The 14,658-nt window shown below is 44.6% G+C and overlaps 1 protein-coding gene across 2 annotated transcripts in view; it reads left to right on the top strand.

Moving 5' to 3' along the window:
* LOC103360416 (uronyl 2-sulfotransferase-like) overlaps nt 1-6,871 on the top strand; it is a 42,093-nt gene extending 35,222 nt beyond the window's left edge. The window contains exons 3-4 of one of the 2 annotated variants that reach the window (XM_008286157.1): nt 97-140; nt 6,318-6,871. In XM_008286157.1, coding sequence (XP_008284379.1) covers nt 97-140; nt 6,318-6,512 — 239 coding nt within the window. In that variant the 3' untranslated portion in view covers nt 6,513-6,871. The remainder of the gene's footprint in view (nt 1-96; nt 141-6,317) is intronic. The other variant, XM_008286158.1, reaches the window with a different exon arrangement.
* Nucleotides 6,872-14,658: the final 7,787 nt, after the last annotated feature.

Raw genomic sequence — 14,658 nt, 5'->3', positions numbered from 1 at the left:
GATGCTGATTTTTATGTTGATTTAAAGTCTTTTTGTTTCTGTTGTGTGATTCTTCTGGTCTGGGTTTCTCAAACGTTCCTGTACTTGTTGTTGCAGGTGAATCCACATATCTGGATGACCACGGACCCCCTGCGCCAAGAGTAAGTTCTCCTGTCCATATCTTGTTGTCATTTCTCCTCCTTTATCTCTCTTTTTATTTTTTTGTCCTTGAATATTCCCCTCTCTCTCTCTCTCTCTCTCTCTCTCTCTCTCTCTCTCTGTGATGTGTCACCCGGCAATCCCAGCCAGTTAAGTCCAGTCAGGATAAGGGTTCGGTCTGTGTGAAGGCGCTGCGTGCAAACTGGCCCTAAACCCGTTAGACCTGGCTTCAGCGCTACAGTACAGCTTTGAACGCACACCCAGCGCTGACACAGGCGCCTTGTGTTCATCCAGCTGCATGTCTGCAGGACTATCTCTCCTCTGTGCTCCCACTTTCTCCGGCTGCCAACTGCTTTCTTCCTCCGTCTGCCCCTCGTTCTTTATCTGCTCCTTTAATCAATCACCTCATTTTCACCTCATTCCTCGTCCATTTAATCCCCCCCGTTTCTTTTATTCCCTTGTTTTTGTTCCCGTTTGATTGAAGCGGTTATTAGTGGGGTTTTTTTTTTTTGTTTTATTGCTCGGCACGGCGCATTTAGCACATCACTAACCTGACACTTCATCAAGTTTGGTTGCGCGGTTTGTTTGTGAGCAGCTGTTTGAATTAAGGTGGATCACATCTGGGCTTTGTTTGGTGTTTAGTGTTGAAATCCAGTTCTGGCCACTCAGACAAACCAGGCAGCCAGGGAGCTTGTTTCATACACAGTCGAGTGGTATTTACATGAAACAAACTGTGCCTGGCTGCAGCACTGTGGAGACATGCTCCTAATTTGCTTTATGCCAGTGTTGTTTTTCAGGGGCCGCCATTATCTTCACTCAGTCTCTAAAACTGCACACCTTTGGTTTGATGCTCAGCTTTGGATATTATATTAGATGCAGGAGAAAATGGTCGAAAATCCAGCCTAATGAATCACAAACGGTTCCCCAAATGCGTCCTATTGAAGTTGAGAGTGCAGCAGCTTGATTCTGAATCTTTACATCGTTATAGAAACACAGAAGCTCTGGAAGTCATTGTGACACAGAAAAGTGTGGTTTCAATGGACGTTTCTTCAAGAACCAGACGGGAGTGATAAAGATGAAGCTTTGTTTAGTTATTGAAACCTGGTTTTGTGTCTGTGTGACAGCCATTACCGGATATTCTTAAGAACTCGGGAGTTAATAAAAATGTAAATGCGCCCACCGTCCAGAGTGAAAGCTGCTTCAAAGATTTGCATCCTAAAAGCTGAAACTGCTGTTATTGGGTCATGTTCTGCCTGGTTGCAGCGTCGTGCTTCCTATAGAGCCTGAAATGTGTGAATCATGGTGGGGCAGAGCTAAACTACTAGCTGTGTTTTATTTTGAAAAATAATGTTTTCTGTATTTTTGATAGCAACGGATATGCTCCAGGGCTGCAGGGTGGAGCAGTTGGTAGCACTGTTGCCTCGCAGCAAGAAGGTCGCCGGTTCGCCTCCCGGTGGGGGCACCGGGATCTTTCTGCGTGGAGTTTGCATGTTCTCCCCGTGCAGCGTGGGTTCTCTCCGGGTTCTCCAGCTTCCTCCCACAGTTCAGAAACATGTTGAGGTTAATTGGTGATTCTAAATTGTCCGTAGGTGTGAATGTGAGTGTGCTTGGTTGTCTGTCTCTAAGTGTAGCCCTGTGATAGACTGGTGACCTGTCCAGGTGAACCTGCCTTCACCCTGACTCAGCTGGGATAGAATCCAGCCCCCTATGACCCTAGTGAGGATTAAGCGGTGTATAGATAATGGATGGATGGATGGATGGATGGATGGATGGATGGATGTGCTCCTGAAAAGACACTAAACGTTATTATGGAACTCGGACAGTCAAGAACAGCAGTTACAGAACTTACATAACTTACCATTTTTAAAAGCATTATAACGTATTTTATTGATATAGTTATTTGCTAGATTGTTATAAATGTACAATACATGAAGATGGGAAATAACACATAATTATATGTTTGTGTGCTTTTAAAATCCTGATCATTTTGCAAAAACATGGAACTGATGTCAACCAAAAGAAAAGCCCTCACCGAGTTCCTGAAGTGCAAAATGGAATTCCTCCTCTGGTTTTCTGACTAGGAATCAGACAACAGCTGTAGTCGTAGCGTTTTCAACCTCCAGATGCACAGACTCAGCTGACAGTGATTATACATTAGCTGCTAACTTTGACTGATTCCATATCAGCTGTCATCCCGTCTCCCAGACAGACGATGCCGTTGCCGTGTCGGTGGCGTGCCGTACATCAGCCACATCTCTCATTATCTTTGCTGTTGACATCCTGCCGCTGTTGCAATTGATCTGCAATTTCAGCGGCGGTCTGATGTATTCTAGCATGCGTCTAGCGAGAAAAGCCGAGGTTCTGGTAAATGTAGGGGAAAAGATTGGAAATCGAGTCGAACGCTCAACGTAAATGAGGGCGTATGGAAAAACCGCACGGCTCTCAGAATAGAGTTACGAGTCTTCATGTGTGTGGAAGCATGACAAGAATGTCTCGTGTACATTTTTACATGTGTAGGATGTATACAGTGGACAATTTTCAACATTCGTGTCTCTCAATTACATTAAAGTATATTTTGAACAAAGGCACCAAAACAAGTTTTTTGAAAAAATCTGTAATGTTTAAAAAAAATAAAAATGAAAATATGATATCAGGTCATTTTTTGGCAGATTGAAAGCAAAAACTAAAAGCACCAGTGAAGGTAAAGCGTCTTCAGAGGAGTCTTGAATGGTGCTGGGGTTCATGCAATAAATGAATGGTAATAAATGAATGAATGATGATTGTACGTCATGTCGTGGAGCCAGTAAAGTGCTTCATGTGGACTCCGGACACTAATGGTACAGTCCAACCCTTTTTGTTCAAACTCATATTCTGAAGCACCCAAACACGAACAATTAGGAATTAAACTGAGACAATTATCCATTTGTAAAGTAATCCAAAAACTAGATAATGGACATTTCAAACCCGTTTTCCATTTGATTCATTATGATGGTGCCAGTTGAACAAAGACCTGCGAAGCGGACGTCGTCTGATAAGTTTTGATGACATTGTGAGCTAATATTTCCCATTTTTTACTGAAACCCGGGGACATTTGCGCTCAGAATTATGTTAATGCACAAACTAATATCCATAAAAGCATGACTTATCAGCGGATATTCAGACAAAGCATTTCGGTTCCCATTTGTCACGCACAAATTAAGTTTCTGCATTCTCGAATGGTGTAAAACATTCGGGTGGCGCTGAGGAAATCTAGTTATTTTCCCATTTTCTCTCAGCCGTTTCGAATCAATTCATCTTAATTCCCGCAAATGTACTTTGATGCAAACATGCTGTCACAGCTACTTAGGGCAGCGAGACTCCCTTTCTCCTTCTCCGAGTGGGAGTGCAGATGAATGGATCGATTAATAATAACAGGAAATGCTGAGAAACTCGACTGTGCCCCGACTGAAACCTTAGCGTACTGTTCTCCGCTAAGCGTGGGATGAGTCAGTTGACTTTAGAGAACAATGAACCCAGATCAGGCCTAACTAAAACCAGCAGAGCTCAGTTTCTGAAGCGACGCACTGGTTGGGGGGTTTCCAGGAAATGCAACAGAAGATGGATGGTGTGCATGGCGGTCGTGATGTGTGGCAGACCGGGACGCGTTGTCAGACTCGGTCGAAGGTGGCAGTTTGCAGAAATCTGTGAGACGGGTGGTCGGGCCGCGACACAGGGACGGTAATTTACGTGTTTGCCGAACTAATGTCACGTCTGAAGTGGCTTCACAACACCGTGACGTCCTCGGAGGTTTTGGTGCGAATGTGCGGCCAGGGTTCTGTAAAAGCAACAAGGAAGGAAGATCGTGAGAGATGAACGGTGCAGGAATGCTCGTCTCCTCCTCGTCGCTTTGATACTGGCTCGCCGGCATCAGAGCTGTAAACACCACAACAACGGTCCCACCAGAAGCATCCACACCAGACGCAGGGTGAAAAACAGCCCTGTTATGCAATGCTGGGTTTTTGTTGTTTTTTTTAACACCATGGATCCACTATTGATAGAATCCCTTACTGGCAGACACTGCGGACGCTTCTCACAGCATGTCTCAGGAACCTAAGCTGCTCAGAGTGGTAACAACAATAGGACAAAGTGAAAGGTCGCCCTTTCAGCGCTGTTAATGCCGGTGGGAGATTTTGGACTTTCGACGGCATCGCTGATGTTATCCCTGCGCTATTCTGCAAGCAGGCTGTCGGATGTCTAACGCAGTCATTTTTCATGATAGCAGCAGGGAACTGTGTCCTGCAAAACACTGCGTGCATTTCATCCGCCTCATTATTGTCATAAGCTGAGAAGTCTGTTGTTACTTGGCAAACGTGGAGGAATGTTGAAGTGCTTTCCAAGAGAACCGTCGCCTATCTGCTGGAAATGTTTGCCTAAAACCGAGTGGAATTGCAGCTTTTTTTTTCTGTTTTTTTCTATAAGGATCTATTAGAATTTGAGCAATATCGAAAGTATTAAATAGCTCTGAGTGATGACAATGTTCCCGTCAGTGACACAAGCTGAAGCACGCCAGTCAACAAAACCTGTATAAGCACGTATAGGCGTACGTAGCCTGCTCTTCCACCTTGCTTCATGCGTGGGCACCCATGTTGCATCAAACTGCCTTATTGTCTAATAACGTCCGGGAACATGCTCCGATTCCAGGAAGAGAAGTGGGAAGTGCGACTTGTAGTGATGACCTGTCATCTGGCCGATCGGGTCGCTCTTGAGTTTCCCATCCTCGTGTCTTTCTGTCTCCCCTCCTCTGACTGCTTCAATATCCGTCCTGTTGTTACTTTTCCTCTGTCTTTCCACTGGCAGACATTCAAAGGGGGCCCTCGCTGTTTTTACTGAGTCTGTGCTTGGGTGGGACTGCTGCTTTTGGCGGAGACAGACCAGAATCAGCCAGTGTGTGTGTGTGTGTGTGGCCACGCCGAAGCTCTGTGGTGTGGAAATTACTGTCTGCAGCACCGGAGCTGAAGAGCACTGATATTTAACTAAAGGTGAACGATAATTTGATGCCAGAACGTAGCGAGAAGCAGGCAGGTGAGCGCTCGTATTGATCCAGCCAGTAAAACTGCAGTACATAACCGGCCAATTACTTTGCTAGTTGTTTGAGGTAATGAAGTGGTTAATTAATGGAGTCGACTTGTTTCCGAGCTCTCAGCCATCCAGGAACCCGTCTGGAAAAAAACACAAACACCATCCCAGGCTGGGGATTCCAACCAGAAATCATGGCTGTGGCATTTTTCTTTATCTGATTTACGGGGAGACTTCATTTGAAGCCGTGAGGGGAGAAGACTTTCAGAACTGATCCGTCTTTGTTTTCTCGGAGTAGATCTCTATCGCTTCTCCAGATTTCATTCTTTCCTTTAACTCCCCCCCTCTCACGTCTGTCACTCTTCTTCTCACTTGTGAATTTGCTCGGATTGTCTTCATTCTTAAGGGGCCACTTGTGTAAACCTCGCGGGCCCTCGGGGATAATTGCCAAATTAGTGCATTCTTGCCGCCCCTTGTGCTAAAACGGGTCTCATGTTGGATACGCATGTCAGCCTCAACTTCCTCCTTCTTGCGAGTAAAAATACCGACTCTGTTTTTTTTCTTTTTTTCTCTTTTGTCGAGAGAAATACTCACATCATTCACTTCATTGGAGCTCCGTGAATCATGGCTCGGCTCCTCGTTTAATTGGTGACTCAGGAGGTGTGTGTGAGCGCATGCCGCGGCTTGTGTGCGTTGTGTGCGATTAGCGTGTGATAAGACCCACAAAAGTTGCGTCAGTAGCGCTTTGCAGAGAATCTCTGACTCACTGGAGTTCACTGGAGGAAGGAGCACACGAGGAAAAACAGATGAAAGCGTGCGCGTTTCTTTTTTTTTTGTAGCCGAAAATGTGTGTTGCGTGGTGAGCTGGGTGCAGCCCACCGGGTCACGGGTCAGAGGAGCAGGAATCCAGCCAGAATCTGAAAGATTTCCTCAGTTTGTGTCCATTTTTAACACAGTTTCTTCCCTTGAATACTCTCATCTAACTGATTTTGTTCTGTTATTCTAAACCGTAAAGGTAGATTTTATCATACTATAAAATACAGAAACCTATCAGCAGTTTAAAGGATTCATCCGTCTCTTTTTCGTTGCTTTCTCTTCATACATGTGTGTGTTTGTGTTCGCAGGTGCTCCCGTTCCCCAGCCAGGTGGTTTACAACCGTGTGGGGAAGTGCGGCAGCCGGACGGTGGTCATCTTACTGAGGCTACTGGCCGAGAAGCACCAGTTCAACCTGGTGTCCTCTGACATCCACAATAAAACACGCCTCACTAAACATGAACAGGTGAGCCACACAGGAACCTGGACGCCAGCGCTCGCCTAGAGGTGCTAAAAGGCCATCAGCTGATCCCGTCTCGATCACATTTCCAACGTGTGCTTTTTGACAGCCACAAAAAGTGCATGTGACCAGCGGGGAACATAAGCAGAAATCTCACAGAAAAATAACACACAATTAGCGAATGTTTCACTGAATCATGAGTCAATCAGTGTAGAAACGCCAACAGTGTGACGGTTCCAGCTCCTCCAGTGTGAAGGTTTTCTGCTTTTCGTGGTTTTATAAAGTAATTGTACATGTTAGTGTGGTTGTTGGACTTTTATTTGGCTAAAACCAGCACTGTGACAACATCACTTTGGGCTCTTGGAAATTAAACGTTCTTTTTTCACTCGTTTTTTATATTTAATGGTCTAAACCAAAGGTCGGCAAACTTCAACACTCAAAGAGCCATTTGGACCAAAACAAAGCAAAACACCACGAGGACAAAAGCCTTCTGACATCTAAAATGAAGACAACACTGCATATATCCTATTTTACCTTTATGCTGTGTATAAAAACATTTATGAAATCAATGAACTGCTACAGAGAAAAACTAATTTTATTTCTGCAACAAAAACATTTTGAATTCCGAAAAAAACGCTGGGTTGAAGGTTACTTTCAAATAAAATACTCAGCGTCTGTTTGAGTCGTCCTCGTATTTATGAAATAAAAAGCCAAACTTAAATCATCCACCTGCAGCAAAGTAAACCAGCGTCTGGTTATTCTGCTGACTGCAGCTGGACTGCTGACCAGACTGTTGACCGCCTGTGAGCGCTTTGGGACGGGAGGAGCTCACGGCGGCTGCTCGCTGAGGACAGGAACTGTAGAGTGATACGTGTTTTCATGCCAGAGTCTCCAAAACACCGGAAAGAGTCTCTAGATTTGACAAAAAAAAAAAAAGGTGTCCAAGAGGATTTGGAAAGTCTTCAGATTTCGCCAGAAAGTCACCCAGGTGGCAACACTGCAGTGTTGCACATTGGTGGGTGTGACGCATATTTTGAGCGACAAAAAAATTAAACATGTTTTATTTTAATGTTACAAGTGTACAAAAATCTTCAAATTTAGAATTACATTTTAAAACTAACAAGCTAAAATAAAACAAATTTAAATGAAATGCTCATTATTTGTTTTCCAAAGCCACAAAGAGCCGCAGCAGAGGGATGAAAGGGCCGCATGCGGCTCCGGAGCCGCGGGTTGGCCACCCCTGATCTAATTAGTTCTTCGAGAAACTTATCAGTAGAATAAATGACAATGAAAATAATCATTAATTGAAGCCTGTAAACATAAATTGTTGCAAAAATAGTTCTCCTCGAAACTTTCAATCACTTCATGAGCTCCTCCAACAGCTACAGTTTGCCCAAATCAAATGCTCAAAGAACCCTTTCTACACTTCTGCATTGTCATTTTCCTGTTACTGGTCACTTCACTGACTGTCACTAGCATTTGGGAAATGAAACAGCTTATTTCTGAGTGGTTTGGGTCCTTGTGGGGCCCCTTGATCTTCAGATCCCACTTCTAAAACCACGACATGATGCATTTAGCATTTCTACATAAATATAACGAACCTGGACAGAATGTCTGAGCAGTCGGCTTCACAGCAGCTGATGTTGTGTTTTTTTATTAAAGAAACAAACAGTGTGTCTGATGAAGGCGACACACAAAAACTTAATTGATTCACACCGACGTAACAGCAGCCGGAGCCCGTTCAGCGTTTTGCTTTTCATCCAGTGTGAGAACAAGGCCGAGGGATCAGGAATCTCCTTTTATTATTTCCTGGAATATCTCGAGGACATGAGCGTTGGCTTTAAAGAGGAAAAACTGCTTTCATTTAAAAAACCGCAGCCTTTTGAGACGGTAGCGCCGGCCTGTGCCAGCGCTGGCTTGTGTCAGTGGGAATGCCAATGCAAATGCTAGAGGTGTATAAAGAACATCTAAATGACTCCCTTTTAGCGATGAAACGCGCATAATCCTTCTCCTCCGACTGTTTCCGCGAAGGACAAAGATGTGGTGTTTACATTAAATAAACAATTAAATTATGTAAATAAAGGATTTCGTGTATGTTGCCCCAAACTATAGTTACAGTTTTGGTAGGAGAGCTTAGAGAAAGTTTTGGCTGGATTATTCTGGCTCAGGTTTCTGTGAGAACAACTAACAACTGTTCTGAAGCCTTCCTGAGCCACTGCCCAGTGGTGGAAGGAGTAGAAATAATCAGAGCGTACAATGCATGCTTTGGGTTGGTGCGTTTCGTTGCCTGTGCAAATGAAAACTGATCTGTCATTTGAATGTCACTGGGTTATAAAGACGCATATTCATATGGGTGCAGCATTTCAGTGTTGTTGTCGTGGATAAAGAAAAAGTCTTAACTACCTGTCATTGTGCTTAGTTTTACCACAATATCACATGCTACTGTTTGCTAGCCCTTTAAATCCCAACCAGGTTCTGTGCATTTTTAGTCAGTCAATAAAAAAGAGCCCACCTTTGTTTTTTTTTTACTACAATAAGCAGCACAACCGGCTAGAGACAAACAGAACGGAGCTATAACGCCGTAAACCATGAAAAAAGAAAAATATAAATTTGAGTTTCTTTGATTATTTGTTCAAAAAAAAATTGCAAAATCTCAGAATCAACATCTTCTCCGTTTCCGATAGATATTTTACAATTTACTTTTTAGTTAGTTTTTATCCTTCCCTTCTCCATTTACAGTCTCCGAGCTGCTCTGTGTGAGCACAGCCTGCAGTTCAGCCCGGTCCAGGTTGGAGCTGAGGCAGTAATTCATGTCTCGTTCTGCCAAAAAAAAAGAAAGAAATTCACAGAATCTTTCACAGATTACTATGAATGATATATTTTGAGACACACAGAATAAAGGGATTTGATATAAGATAAGACGATAGAATTTTAAGCTTAGATTTGATTGAGTTTCCTCGGCGACACAGCACATCAAAAAAGGATGGGTCAAGGTCTGTCAGAAAATACAAAAATCTTTCTGTTTTTACAGTTTCTCTCTCTGACAGATTGTGTGATTTGTGTAAAAGACAAAACACCTTCCAGATCCACTGATGGCTTCAGAGTGCTTAATATACAAGGAAGCTGGTGGCGATCATTGTGAAGCTGCTGCACCTACACAAAGCATCATATCGTACCTCAGTGTGCTTCGTTACCTTTCCCTGCTGACCTCATGACCACCAGTTCCCAGAGACACTCCTTTTGCAGCTGACTCTGACCTCCTTGAAGGGAGCACAAACTTCCTCAAATGAGCTCAGCGATCTTCTTTAATATTGAATCCAGCAATAATTGTGTTGATTCAGGATTTGTGCATCAGGCACCAGTCATGCACGAGTCATATGCACTTTAAATCTTGTCAGTGACATTTCCCAGGAATGCAACGGCCTCTGCAGCTCATCCGAGTGACAAAATCACTTCATCACGTATTCATGTGGAAAATATTGCAGCAGTGACTCACATCCTCACACGATGCGTCCTTCGCGCGTACGGCACCGCTGCCCACTTGCGATTGGTCAGCCGATGCTAAATATGTATAACCATTACTGCCCGATTTGATGTAAATGTTGAGCCAATATTTAAACAGTCGCTTGTTTACCCATTCATCAAACCCTGAAATGCTGTCTGCACACACAGTGGCAGAACACCATTAGTCTCATTAATGCTCCGGACATAAAACATCTCTGTGAATGGTCCAAAGCAGCTCCTCAGAAACAGTTTGTGCATTCCAGTGTCTGCGCCGGGGGGGTCTGTTTGAGAGTGTACGTCTGTGCGATTCTGTAAAAAAGTGTCTCCGTTTTTTTTTTTTTGTGCGTTTATTTGCGTGTGTACTTATGCGTGTGTTGACTTATGCAGATCCAGACGCATGTCACCTAAGTTTAGAGATGCTGGTCTCATCAGTTGTGGTTCTGGCTCGGGGCTGCAGGTTTTTCTGGACGGTTTTCCTGTTGGCTCTCCTGCTAGTGTGTTAATGGGTTTGCCCAGGGTCGATGTCTCATGCGTGGGTTGCCAAAAAGTGAAGGTGCCTTATTCGTCTGGAACTTTGCGAAGCTTCTGCAGACTGGAGGCGTGCAGCATAGTGACCCATCTGTCCCTCGCTGCACCGGAGGAACAGGCTCAGCGGGGGAGAGAGATTTAAGACGTTTCCTGGGGGAAAAAAAAAAAAACCCTCCAGAAATGGAAAGACAACTTCTTCACTGTGCATTTGTCTGCATTCATGTGGGATCTTGTTTTCTCCCTCTCACCAAAAATGTAAACCAGTAAACAGATGCTCACGACCATTGTGTATCTGCAAGTCACATATTCACAAACACTCGGAGGTGTTCTGCTCCCGTCTGTGCTCGCTGCAGCACTTTGATTTTGCTCCCTTTCGGAGAATCGGATTGGATTAGCTGATAGAAGTAATTGAATTTGGTTGGAGGTTGCTGAAAATGCATTCAAGCCAGTCGAGTTTTGTTTAGTTTTTTAACTAAGGATGCATATTTTGGAGCAGCTGATTCCTCTTGGAAACCTTTTGTTTAATCTGCCTCTGCTGCAGGTGCTGATCGTTGAAGCCACTGTTTAGCTTTGATTTTGAGATACAGAGGCAAATTGAATCAGGCTGAACCCAGGGCAGCAGCCGAAGCGTTTTTTGCGGTTTTGGCTTCTCCTCTGTTTCCCCCTGATGAGCCCACTGAGGACACCACTGGGGTTTTGAGGAGGAGGAGGGGGGGGTTGCAGGTATGCCTGGAATCTCAGACTATCGTCCACTTTCTCCCTGTAGCTCTAAATGAGAGGCTGGAGGGGGGGTTTGGCCAGACGGACCAAAGGGGTGGGTCAGAAAACACACACATACAGAAACTCACCAAATGTGCCAAATGCGTTGAGCGTCTGCACATTGACCTGGCTGTTGGGGGGGGAGGAGACATCAAGAGGAAATTTTAAAGCTGTTTTTTTTTTTTTTGGAAGTGTAGAATCAAAATGCTTGGACAGATCAGGACTGTGCAGAATATTTTCTCCAGTTCTAATGAAGGCTCTAAATTTTATAGCAGAGGAGTTCCACAGAAAGTGGAAGCAGAGTGAGTGGAAATGTACTGAGTTTATAGAAAAAAAAAGGGCGGGTGTGAAGCCCGAATCTGACTGGGGCCTCAGATTAACTGCCCTGTGTACATAAACAAGTATACATATTAGTGCTGCTATCCAAATAGTGTAGCTATGACATAACAGGTGCCTATACACCGTTTATAAGAGCAGGACATTCAAACAGCTCCTCAGCTGATCACTGCCTTTTTGCCAGAGAGCCTTTTTATATAAAGACGGGTTGAAACCGTAAAGACGCGGCAGAATCTGACCTTTACAGAAGAAAACGTGCGCCGAGAAGGTGAACTCAGCAGCATTAGGAGGCGTTTCATAGTAATTAACCCTCTGAATTCCAAGAAGCTTCTGCATATGTCACGTTTTAAATCACCGTGGACCTCTGCGGAAACAGCAGTGAAGCAATAATGCCATTAATATTTTTTTTTTAACTAAAGTTGAATTCTTTAAATTTGTTTTTGGAAAGAATGGTGACTCCACTTCCTGTAGATATTTGACTGCTCACATTATTTTATGCTCTGTGGAAACACCATAGACTGTATAAAAGATGGACGTAGCAACCGGCCCTGAAAAATGAAGCCAACCCGGAAGTGTGAAAAACCTGCAATATCACTACGTCCACTGGCTGCTGGCTCCAAAAAGCCCTGGCTCCCATAGACTTGAATTGGAAAAGAAGTGATCACAGATCATGAAATACTGCATTCCTACAGCTCAGGATGTTTTTCTTATTAGTTTTCAAAGTCAAATCCAGAGATCAGGTGGCCAATCTGAAAATAAATCAATACTGAATTTTTAAAAAATCGTCAACATTTTGCGGGGCAAGGGGCGTGGCTGGCTTGATTGACAGTCGGCAGCGACGATGCAGACGAAGCGAGCAGAAGGCGGTAAATGTGGGCGGGCAGAGAGGGCCCGCCTCTCAATCCATCTGACCAATCGCTGCTCCTATGGCTCCGCCCCCCTCCGACGATTTTTGCAAAGTCCAAGATGTCAACCAGGAAGTAGCAAAACCCTGGCTTCATTTTCTCAGTGCAGAAACCAACGGGTGACGTCACGGTAGCTACGTCCATCTTTTATACAGTCTATGGGAAACACATCCTGCAGTTCAGCCCAAAGGTCTCTGGATTTCTGTCGTGTTCCTCTCGGTCACAGCTGAGTCACTAACGGCTTTTCAGTTGTGCAAAGAAGCTCAGAATTTTTTGTTTTTACCAGAATGCGGTTCGAGGTAATGGTTATTTTTTTGGTTAATTTTTTAAGTGAGACACGTAGATTTTGATTTAAAAAATCACAGTTTTTTTAATATATTTTTTTGGGGCTTTTGCCTTTATGTAGAGCAGTGGAGAGAGACAGGAAAGGGGGGAGAAGAGTGAGGGAGAGACCTACAGCAAAGGGTCGTGAGCGGGATTCGAACTCACAACCGCTGCGTCGGGGACTGTAGCCCCTGTTCATGGGTCACCCGCTCAACCAGGTGAGCTATACGGGCGCCCCAAAAATCACAGTTTTAAGCTTCGATTCGGTCACGTTTCCCACTGAACAGCTTGTCAGAGTTATAAAATCCAACAAGTCTCGCTGTCTTTACAGGTTCTGGCTCTGATGCATTCCGGAGTTTCAGCGTTTTTTTATCGATAACATGTCTTTCAAAGCTGCCTGCAGGTTTTGGTGTTCAGAGGGTTAAAGTCATCTTAGATCTGAGAAATAAAAAGCGTTCTCTGTCTGCACGTAGCGCTCGATTTACAACATTGATATTTTACCGATGTTTGATGATTTACTCTTGGCATCGGAAGTCCTGTGGAACAGGAAGAAGAAAGAGAAAAAGCAATTTTCTCCAGTCGTGTTTCATGGCTGGCAGTTTGTGTGAAGAACGACTGCTTTTCCAGACAGATTGATTCAGTCGATCCTTCTTCTGCTCACATTTAGCTCGCTGCTGAACGTCTCGTCCTAAACAAGCACACTGGTTCTTCTCGTAGAGTCCGGTCCAGAGGAATGCCTCATTGATAGCGTTCTGGCTCGTTGGCTCGGTGAATGTAGCTGAAGGAGAAACTGTCCAGTTACGTTTGTGTGTTCATTGTCCCTTTTGTGGTGAATAATGATTCATCTGCTGTGTTTAAAGTTGTGGCAAAAACCGTTTAGCTGATGTCCTCTTTTACTGGTGCTGCTTTACAGACGTTTTTCCAGAACGCTGCCCAGAATTGGCCAGTCTGAAGGGTTCTGTGGCCACAATTCTTCCTCACAGACCTCCTGGTTGTGATATTGATCTACCCACAGGCACTGCTCCAGCTAGTCACAGCGTATGTCCTCCCACTGGACCAGAAAGCACGTAGAGGTGGACAAACACTGAACACAAAGAGGCTCTTTAGCCGTCGGTTTCTTTTCTTTCTAACAAAATAATGGCACCTTGCACAGAATGTCTAAAGAGTGAAGTTATTGTATTATTATCTTGCTCAGGCTCCTTAGCTCATTTCCTATTCATGTCCCCAGTCCGAGGCCTGCTACACCCACGCCTCTTATATCATTATCACCCAAATGCTGTTGGATTCGCTGCACTTTAGAGGAGCAATTTCACTCAGTGAAAGCTTTGTTCTTCTTCAGCTCCGCCAGTGACAGCATCCACGTCAGTGCACCTGAGTTCGGGAGGCATCGCAAGATGAAGTATTCCTGTCACAGCTGCTGTTGTAGCCTCCTCGTCCTCCCATGTGTCCTCATGTCTCCAGCTTTGTTCTGTCCCTAGAATAGCCTGCGTTGTGTCATACGGCATAGAAAACGAGCGGTAAAGTCTCCACATGCAGAGCTCCTTTGTGCTTTTGTTTCCAGTTCACCTGGACCCTAAAACCGTCGCCTCTCACCGCGCTGCATCTCTTCTACTCCCCTAAAACTGATGGGGGAGGCCACACGAGGGACGGAGTGCACACCCACCTAGCGAGACATCACAGCGATGAATTTCAATACATTTACTCGCTGGCAGAAGAAAAACAGTTGCTGTAAACAGTGTACCGTACAGTGACAAGGACGGTGGTGCAGAGGAGTAAGTTAAATTAAAGCCGCAAGCGGCGATGGACGGGTCCTCGCCCTACGCTTGTCGGCCTTC

Source organism: Stegastes partitus, unplaced genomic scaffold (genome assembly GCF_000690725.1).
Source record: "Stegastes partitus isolate 25-593 unplaced genomic scaffold, Stegastes_partitus-1.0.2 Scaffold436, whole genome shotgun sequence".
NCBI lineage: Eukaryota > Metazoa > Chordata > Actinopteri > Pomacentridae > Stegastes > Stegastes partitus.
Note: the sequence above shows the minus strand (reverse complement) of the source record. Positions and strands in the feature narration are given on the sequence as shown.